At 34.7% G+C, this 10,696-nt stretch overlaps 1 protein-coding gene across 1 annotated transcript; it reads left to right on the top strand.

The window, feature by feature from the left end:
* The first annotated feature begins 2,464 nt into the window (after positions 1–2,464).
* Positions 2,465–10,183, top strand: LOC123523603 (alpha-ketoglutarate-dependent taurine dioxygenase-like). The gene is made up of 4 exons (XM_045301266.2): positions 2,465–3,053; positions 6,060–6,199; positions 8,219–8,374; positions 8,942–10,183. The coding sequence occupies exons 1-4, from the start codon at positions 2,582–2,584 to the stop codon at positions 9,095–9,097; spliced, it is 924 nt and encodes a 307-aa protein (XP_045157201.1). The 5' UTR covers positions 2,465–2,581; the 3' UTR covers positions 9,098–10,183.
* The last annotated feature ends 513 nt before the right edge of the window (positions 10,184–10,696 follow it).

The following is a 10,696-nucleotide window of genomic DNA, read 5'->3' as shown; positions in this document are numbered from 1 at the left end:
GGCCGCTTAACACGGTCGTGAACAGACTTGATTGAGTCTGTTCATGACCGGTAGTGGAAATGTAAAGTACCATCCGCGCTCTCTAGCCTCGGGTCGAGCAAATCTATACATATTACAAGTACTGACATACTATTTAGAGACATCGGCGGAGGTGTACAATATATGAACCTTCAGTGATACACAGAATGCAATTCCACGAAAAGCGGAATATGGTCCCCAGTTAAATTGCGTTTGTTTTAATTATCTGTACAATAAAGTAAATTAAACATACAGTTTTAGAATATTTTTTATAATAGTTATCTTATGACTTTTAAACTATATTTATTTGACATATATTTGAAATAATTCTCATTGGCGTGGCTTTTCTTGGTACAGCATTTGCTTATTTAATGGAACGCCTTTTGCAACTCTGTCATATACTGGCTTCGGTTATAGGGGTGTACGAAAATAAAGAATGGATAAAAACTGCAGCACATTGAAGTTAGAAAAACTTACCGTTCTGTAAATAAAGCAAGTAGGTTCTGTAGATTTGGAGAATAGTTTTACATTGTTTCGGTTAAATCAACAGTGTCTTTTTTATCATGACTACTCACAAATTTTATTTTAAATACCTACAAAAAATAATTTGGTAGAAGTGAATTTTGTGTTGTTGCTTACTGGTTTAACTATCTCCAATAGATGAAGATATTTTATAATTTACGTCATATATATGTCCGATAAATGATAGGGATAATAGTGTAACTAAAATGCTATATGAACTATAGAACTGAGCCAAGCATAGCATATATATGAATTTATATCCTTTAGCCGATGTCAGCACTAAGTTGGCAGACTATAGGCTATGTAGACAGGTTGTATTTTCGGTGTCAGCCCGATGTGACAGCAGATATCAAGCCAATGTATAGAAATCAGTCTGATGAGAAATGTTTGTTGGGTAGCAGCTGTTTTCATGATTTAGGCTGGAAACTCAGCACGCCCAGTGGCTTTCTTTATCTTGAGGTTCGCCAGCAGCTTGTGTACACACTAACAGTCAAATTAAAGGTTTGAAATAGATATGGTATAACGCTCTGTGCCATGTCTAGTAATATTACTGATATTTTCTTTGGTGAATGAAGACACGAATTGATCGATTGGCTACACTGTTGCTCTAAAGGAAACCATCCTTGCCCTTCGATGTTGCAACACGTGTAGCTTCCTATTAATACAGGAACAAGTAAACTCAACTATGTTCGTAAGATCCGATATTTCCTCCCTTATGCCTTGAATATTGATTTTTTTTTATCGGAGAATCTTTCTTCTTTGTGTTTAAGGACGTCTCGGAGTGATGGTGTCAAAGAAGACAGTATCATGATTGCCGTTTCCAGTAGAGAGAACTGACTTGCATGATTGTTGGAAGCTTGAGTGTGTTGCAATTACAATATCAAGGGTATTCTGTTTTCTTGGAAGGTCAACAATCTGATCAAAACTACTGTTACTACTACTTAAGTGAAATGATTGAATGTTTTTAGGTTGAACAGATTTTCAAATACATAGTGAGTTTTTTTCCAGTCTATGTCTGGAAACTTTTCTTCTATTCTTTGGGATATGCAAATAAAGACAGACCTTTATTTAAACAAAAATAGTCTCGTAAGACGTAAAAGACTGAAAAATTCTGCTAATATATGCTAGACACATTGTGTCTCTGAAAAACTCTGGACACATTGGTCGAGAGGGCTAAGACGGTTCGATTCCTCGCTACTCCCAAAATGTTGCGATGTGTCCTTTGGCAAGGCACTTTATCACGATTGCCTCAGTCGACCCAGCTGTAAATGGGTACCAGCAAATTGCTGAGGGTAAGGTATAATTTGTTTTAACTGTTCTTAAAATAGGGTCGCTCAAAAGCTCTACAGAGCTTATGTTCATTGTTTCACAAAGCGACGGTGAATAAAATTTACCTTTACCTTTAATATTTAGTATCTTTTAACCATTCGGCCCCAAAGTACAATTAATTTCCCATAGGGTTACATACAAATATATCAATGCAAGGCTTTGACACAATGTTCTGAAGACAAATGCAAATACCTTCTCTTTAGAAATCTATCCAAGAGAAACACAAAAATCACTTTGAAGTGACCTGTTGACCTGCTACTTTTCTCCTCACATCTGTCAGAATGAATAGTGTATTGCATTTTTACAAAGTGAAGCGGTCCAGCCTACTTTTTATACAAATCCGCAGACAGTCATTTGCACAAGAAACCATGATTTTCCTGAAATTTTTTACCCCTGTCTCTTCATTTACATCAGATCTATAAAATTTGGCTACTTTCAGAAGCTCAGAATATCTATTTACAATCAAATCCATCATGAAATGAGGGACCTCTTTTCACTCGGATACACTTCCTTTAGTTGGGTAACTAAGGGCAGGTAACTGTACCTTGTTACCATTACTATAATTAGTGTTCTGACACCTAAGAATTGATCGCGGACATTCAGCTGCTTGGTTCAGAAAAAGCAAGCGTCTAACAACTGATTGAAAATTAAATTTTTAGTATTTTATTGCAATTATTTCAAACAATTCAGCATATTTTTTTAAAAATTATTAATGCGCTACATATTTACAAATACTATCACAAGGTATCTCAAGAATTTTTGTTATGACAACCTTTTGAAAAGAAAATTTTCATTATTTACTAGATCTGCAGACATGCAAGTTTCAGAAGCTCCTTTAGGTGTGATAATAAAGGGTGTTGATTTAAAGCATGATATTTCAGATGATTTGATAAGCCAGTTTAAAAAGGATGTCAACAATCATCGTCTGCTTATATTCAAAAATCAAGGCACCATAAGTGGTAAAAGACATGTTGAAATAAGCCAGTGGTTTGGAGAATTTGAATCAACATTTTACAAACACCCAAAATCTCCTCACCCAGATATTTTCAGAGTTTCTAATGTGCGAGAAGAAGGCTGCACAAATGTCGGTCGAACAGGATGGCATATTGATGGCAGTTTTATGGAGAAACCATTTGCATTTTCAATTTATCACATGGTATCAGTTCCCAAACTTGGTAACACTGGTAAGTTTTTCTTGAATGACCTTTTGAAAAGCTTGGACTTTCTATTCCTTGTGCATTTATGCCAGCTTTTGGTCCTGCAACATATTTCATCAGATCCAAAGGAATAGGAATATCCTACATCATTATACTGTTTGAACATTTCTTTCAAATGACAGCCTTGGAACCTTTGCTGGTCTGGATGACCTGCCAGCTTTGAGGATTTACTGTTCCCCTGAATATCTAGTTCCATGGGTCAGCAGGGCTCTTTTCGCCATATAACAGAGGATGATATTTAAATACTTCACACTTATAAAAACATCTACATCACAATTCAAAAATATTCGCATCACAAGAATCCAATAACGCTTTATTCACATTGCATTACTTTAATCAATAAAGCTATTAGCTATTAGTTTTAATTTGTACATGCTGTCTTTTTGGTAATGGTATCATGTTACTAAACCTGTGATTCAAAAGAGAGGCTAACAGGCATGGATTTCTGCATAATTGTGGATTTAGATGTTATAAACAATCCTTATGACACACAATTCATGGACTTAAATTGTCAAGAGGCAGCAGACCTGATTGAAAAATTCATAAGATATACTTATCAGGATCAGTCTGCTTTCAAGCTTGACTTTCTATGTCCACTATTTATTTATTACAGTGTTTTCCTTGCTTGAAATATTTACAAAAATGAATAAAGCTGTAGATATGTAAGGTTAAGAAACACATGCTGTGTCAAAATATTTTATGTAAAGTTCATTTGCTGACACCCTGTATGTATTTTTTTTTTCAATTTTTAACACTTTCCCCCCTGTGACCAAGTATCATTTTTGCAGCATACATATGTAATAATTATTTACACAGTGTGCCAAATCACGTGATCGTGCTACGTCATTTTGTTGCTCGAAAGTGAAAGTGGAAAGGTAAACAAAAATTATAGATCAGGGCGTAAGTTTTTTATTCAGTATATTGTGTAAATATGCACATGATTCAAAAACTATTTGAAAGTGCTATCCCCGGTACTACGATTTCCCCACCAAAACCTCGTTTTAACGCTATTCCTGTTCAACCACTTTCGACATATGCGCTCTGAGATGTTCTCACTGCAAGTCAGTTGGGAATATTCAAATGGTAAACAATGAAATAATACAATAATCCAAAGATATACAGGCAAATACTACAAAATTCACTGAAGCGATCAATCTTGATGCTCTTATAAGACTCAACCTAGTGACAGAATGCACAAATGACAAAGGTTATTACATTGAAAATGTTTTCAAAAGATGCTGAAGATGCAAAAAGTCAGTGTAAAGTTAAATCTATGGTGTTTGATGTTTGCTTTCAGTTGTTAAGATCTACAAACTTTGCTTTTAATTGTAGCATTACCTCTCATTATTTCCCAATTTTTGGAAATAGCATGCTATTTTTCCCAGTTTTCGGAAAAAAATCACAATTAATTTTCCCAAAATGGTCACAGGCACCTTCCCAATTTTTTTTAAAAAAAAGCCCTGATTTCTAAATATAAAAATATCATATGATATATCGAATGTTGATCATTTTGTATTGATACAGATTTGATATTGATCATTCCTGTCAGTACACATATCTACTGCAGGGGTCAAATTTAACAATATTTTCTAATAGCTAAAATTAGCTAGTGCCTTTTTTTGTTCACTAGCTGAAAGGAAAAGATACTAGCTAAAATTAAACACGGGTATTTTATAGATTTTTTTACTGTTATGACACTGGTGGTTCCTCCGAATCATCATGTTTTTTTGGCGCAATGGCCTCGTCGGTTTTGTCAGCTGCTGACATTGTCCGTTTCAAAAAGTTCGTAATTTTCACCAACTTTTTTTCTCACATCTTGGGATTCCAGTAGGCTAATTATAGTTACTAAATTTTAAGAACCATTCAGAATCCTCGATACCTAAACAACGTCATTTACCGCTCAACGTATCTGTCAGCGTATTCCGAAATGATTTACACTGGAAACGGTTACGTCATACACCTATTTGAACTTTTTTTACGACTGTGATTGGATCCGATTCAACTGAAACTATATTTGGAACTTTATAATTAGTGTACAGTCATATTTTTCTTTAGGAATATTACATTTGCCTGGCATTTCATTGACTCGCTAAAATAAGCGAGTGCTTTTTCAGGCCACTAGCTATTCTGAATTTCCACTGGCTTTTAGCGAGTATGCGTGTCTAAATTTGAACCCTGCTACTACAAAGAAGCAAAACCATTGTAAAATGGAAAAAGTCCCTAAAATTTACAATCAATTTGTAATTTTTAGTTCAGCATTGGAAAAAAAAACACGTTTTTGCTTTGCATCTGCCTCCTTTTACCAGAGGTAACTTTATAGAAGAATAATTAAACCTTGCAAGAAGATTTAAAAGAAGACATTATGGATTATACACTATTGAAAGGGTTGGTTTTCTGTATTTTTGGAAGATGACCCACACCCCTTGCTTTTGAAATTGTAACTGGAATAGCAAGCTTATATGAAGAACTGGCTTTTGTTTGTATTTGGGGACTGAAAATAGAAAAATGGTTTCTGCTCAATATCTTTAGTTTGGATACACCTATTATCAGCAAACTTTGTGTTTAGGTAGCTTTTATCAAGGACAGAAGTTGGGAATATATTTGGGGGTCACTTGGGTCAAGGTCACTGTTACCAGAGATAAAAAAAATTTCCACTGAATAACTTGATTAATATGCATACTTTGAAAGTTCCACTGTGGTGAAGTGGGCTAAAGCGTTGGTCTAGTGTACTTTTTTAATATAATGTGTAATGAGCAGGTTACAGTTCAAATCCTGGTCTGGGCCTTACAGTCAGATATGTATAACAGAACATAACCCTTTTTTAAACAGGACCTGTTAATGTGATGCAAAGTTTGAAAACCTGGTTTTCATGGAATTTCCACATTTTTTGTTTCCTTTTGTCAATAAGTTAAGTTTTTTTTACAGTATCTAAATTAAAAAAATTACTGAAAGCTTAATCGCCGAATTTTTCAGATTTTGTTCCTCTAAAAGAGTTGATAGAGAGTCTGTCGGTAGACACTCGAGCAAGATGGGAGAGACTTTGGATGCTACCAGACCGACGTGATAGACTGATACATCCCCTTATATATCCTCACCCAGTCACAAAACTTTCAGTAAGTATAACACAGAAACATTCTTATTTCTTACAAGTTTGTTTTAGATATCTAAAACTTTTTTCTTACACTCCTGCCTGAAGTGTTTATAACTAAGTTGTAAATATAGTAAATATATACTTATGAAGTGTACAAAGTCTGAGAAAGTCCATTCCATAACTATCAAATTTCAAGAATCAAGTCCATTCAATACCATTTTGTGCTTGCAGTGAAGATAAATACTACCTTTTTTGTTTACACAGCATCATCATAGTTTGCAATATCCTACACAGCATCATCAAAGTTTGCATTATCCTACACAGCATCATCATAGTTTGCATTATTCTACACAGTATCATCATAGTTTGCATTATCCTTTTTGATTACTTTAGTATAGTATTGTTACTGTACACTAGTTAAACAGCAATTGCTTGCCTTTAGTGGTTATAGTTTGCATTATCCTACACAGCATCATCATAGCTTGCATTATCCTACACAGCATTATCATAGTTTGCATTATCTTACACAGCATCATCAGAGTTCGCATTATCCTACACAGCATCATCAGAGTTCGCATTATCCTTCACATGAATACACATGCGCGGATCCAGCCAATTTTCTCAGGAGGAGAGGGGGCAGGGGGTCAGACCAACCCTTTATATGACAAACGTGTCTTTATAAAATAAATTTTCTTAAAGATAAAATTCTTTGTTTCTTTGGGATAATTAACATAAAAATGAATTACGTCACGGCCCTATGTAGCAGCAGCCACATACACTTTGAATGCAATCCTAATGTTGCCTTTTAGAAAAACCATTTTCATTCTTTATTCTCTCCCTTCCTTTTTTAGGATTTTCCGGGGGAGGAGGGGGTAGGGTCCGGATCTGTGCATGCTACACAGCATCATCATAGTTCGCATTATCCTACACAGTATCATCACAGTTTGCATTATCCTACACAGCATCATCAAAGTTCGCATTATCCTACACAGTATCATTATAGTTCGCACTATCCTACACAGTATCATCATAGTTTGCAATATCCTACACAGCATCATCATAGTTTGCATTATCCTACACAATATCATCATAGTTTGCATTATCCTACACAGTATCATCATAGTTTGCATTATTCTATGCGGTATCATCATAGTTTGCATTATCCTACACAGTATCATCATAGTTTGCAATATCCTACATAGCAGCATCAGAGTTTGCATTATCCTACACAGTATCATCATAGTTTGCAATATCCTACACAGCATCATCATAGTTCGCATTATCCTACACAGTATCATCATAGTTTGCATTATCCTTTTTGATTACTTCAGTATAGTATTGTTACTGTACACTGGTTAAACAGCAATTGCCTTTAGCGGTTATTAGCACAACTAAAAATACATTTGCATGAGGACGTAGCCCACATGCCAATATAGACCTAGGAGAGCTAGTAACCAACTAACCAAGTAAGGCACTTCATTGCTGTTTAATAAGTTGTGTATTGTATATCCAAGCACTGTATCAAGTTCTTGAATGTTTAAATCAAGTAATCATATAAAATGGTGATGTTAAATTCTAAATGCGACAACAAAGAAAAAAAGCATCACACAACCATGGCATTCATATAACTATTTATTTTGCATGCTTCCAGTTCTTGGCATGTTATAGGGTTTTGTCCTGTAAAGATTTGTTACTATTTACTGTAAGGTATATAATGATGTCATATACCTGAGATATTCAGATTCAGACAAGCAGTGGCCTGATGAGTGGCTCAGACACTAACATTATATTAAGAGAGAATATTGGTTTGTTTCAGAGTAAGATGGACGTATCTTTCATCAGGAATATTTTCATGAGTGGCATAGGCTTTAGCCATGAGTTAAATTTATGATGTGGTATTTACCAACGAAAGATTTTTGATCTCACATGAAAAACATTTGTTTTATAAGATCTGTTAGACCAGTCTATTAAAATTAAGTAGTGGAGTATAGGTGATTATTTCAAATGGACTCTGTTTATTTGTCCTATTATCTGTTTGTAGACTCTATGTTTTCACCTTGGTATGACAGAAGCGTTTGTTTGGGACTATGGTACAGACAAGGAGAGGGTCACCAGTCAGCAAGAAACCAGGCAGATACTGCAAGAAATTCACAATGAGATCGTAAAGGACAATAGAAGATTAATCTATTCACATAAGGTTCTTCTAACTTTCTTTTACTTCAACCACTTCATTGTTTTAAGACCATTAAGTTATGTCGTTGATATGACCAAACAGTTAAATCAATAAGCAGTGCATATTTGCTCTGAAGAATAGATAGAAAACTATGACGAAAGTTACACTTAAACCTGTCTATAAAGACCACCCTTGGGAGAGCCAAAATGTGGTATTTATTGGGAGGTGGTCTTTATTCACAGGTTGAAGTACAAAGTAAATGTTAAAATGGGAAACAAAACATGTGGTCTTTAGAGCCAGGTGGTCTCTGTTCAGAGGTGTACTTGTCTTTCAACTCTTACATAGGGAAGTTGTCAGTATGAGCAGAACAGGTTGATACAGTTATGAAACATGAAGTACCGGGCAGATTAACTATAATTTATGCCTGATTTATTTTTGAAAAACTAAGATTAAACAAAAAAAGCAGATACATGATTTTCATTACCAGAAGGTAATATTAAATCTTGATGTAGGGTAATATTAACATTTATGCACGATTCGCAGAGAATTCTGATGCTTGTTTATGTTATGTAAAATTGTCTTACATTGCAGTGGGAGGAAGGAGATTTTATTATATCTGACAATTTGGCAGTTGGACATGAAGCGACACCAGAGACCCAGTACCCAGTGGAGGAGGTTGGATTGAGGATTTTACACAGGACAACCATCAGAGGCACTACTATACCACAGAAAGCAAAGACCAACTGACCAGATGTGTGGCAAATTTTACATTTTGTGACAGTTTCTGTCTTCAAAATAACCAAAAATAATACATTTTCAGAGCATCAGATAAGCTTTGAGTGTTATATGGGTATTACCCAATCATTTTGGATTGAACTGCATATTTGCAAAACTGAATTGGGTATATTTTAAAACGTGTTCTCAATGATTTTTATCTCAATTCACATATTTCAGTTTGAATTTCTAAACAGTATGTTAGTTTGTAATTTTGATTAATTATAGCAATATTTCAGTGAAAAGTGTCTTAGACAAGTATTCTCACCTACAAAGTCTTCTGCCCAAAATATTTCATTTTTCTGTCTGCCAAAAAAAAATTGTCATTTTTTAAATTTTATTGTATTTTTAACAAAATTTCATCAGGGCTTGAGCGAGGGAGCGACTTGAGCGAAATAGTCGCTTTGTTGCTCCCCACTTCGCTCTAATCTCACATCAAAGCGAAATTCAAGTCGCCGGATTTTTTTGTCCACACTCCTCCAGTTATCCGCTATCAGCCTGTTGACACTTGACTGGAATACACGATGGCATAATTTAAGCTCCGCCTACTTCAGATTACGGAAAAGTGCGAAGGTGACACTTGTTTTGTAAACTGACTGTTGATAAACAAAGCAGTAGGGATTTATATTACATAAGTTTTGACCTTTAGAAAGTATCTTACCATGACTAGCTCCAGTAAATTCCTTAATCCACTTAATTTTACTCGTATTTTTCAAAACCCCAATATAATCACTGACACTTTCTGTGACTAAAATAACGTAACTGAAATTTACGCAAATTTTTGACATCTGCCATCAGAAACTGGGTTAAACCTGTTTGACAACTGTTTCTTTTAATGTGTGCCGACACCAGCATATCAAAGAGTCACCAGCAGATCAAAGAATGTATTCCATGTGATGTCATAGTGATGTCACTGCTTCCTATTGACATGTATTTAAAGTGACTGACTTTTGAGTGCAAAGCACTGGGAGCTTGATTTATCTTTTGCTGATATGGAATTAACTTTTTTTAATTGTATTCATATTTAAAGGGTTTTCTTGGTTTGTGCAATCATTGCAAGAGTGAAAAAAAACTTAAATTTGCAGTTCTTAAAATCACATTAGATTCAGAAGGTTTAAAATGATAAGAAAACAGAATCACTGACATTTTCAGTGAATTTGTTATTTACTTTAAATTAATAGACTTTGTAAACAAAGTCAGGAAATAATAAAAATAGTTACGTTATATTAAGCATATTTAGTTCCTTTTTCAACTTGCATGTCATGGTGCTAAAATCTCGCCACTTCTCCCTAAAATCTCGCCACTTCTCCCTAATCTTAGCTGAGGGAGAAGTGACTTCTCCCTAAAATCTTAGCCTAGCTTAAGCCCTGTTTCATATTTAGTGATTTAAAAAAAAAAAAAAGCCCTACAATTGTTGACAATGTAAACCTTTACTTAGTTAATCATCTAAGCTGTTAGAGCTTACAAAAGACAGTAACATGTGCATGAGCCACCAATGTCCCTGTTCACCACCATTTGGCTTATATTTCATAAGATTGCTGGTTAGTTATCAGTTTGGTCAATCTTTTTCAT

Source organism: Mercenaria mercenaria, chromosome 3 (assembly GCF_021730395.1).
Source record: "Mercenaria mercenaria strain notata chromosome 3, MADL_Memer_1, whole genome shotgun sequence".
Classification (NCBI taxonomy): domain Eukaryota; kingdom Metazoa; phylum Mollusca; class Bivalvia; order Venerida; family Veneridae; genus Mercenaria; species Mercenaria mercenaria.
Note: the sequence above shows the minus strand (reverse complement) of the source record. Positions and strands in the feature narration are given on the sequence as shown.

Bases quoted from the DNA above. Each gene is read 5' to 3' on its own strand.
- LOC123523603 (XM_045301266.2), top strand. From the start codon at position 2,582: ATGCGCTACATATTTACAAATACTATCACAAGGTATCTCAAGAATTTT. The intron at 3,054-6,059 runs GTAAGTTTTTCT...CGAATTTTTCAG, and splicing joins TCCCAAACTTGGTAACACTG to ATTTTGTTCCTCTAAAAGAG. The intron at 6,200-8,218 runs GTAAGTATAACA...ATCTGTTTGTAG, and splicing joins ACCCAGTCACAAAACTTTCA to ACTCTATGTTTTCACCTTGG.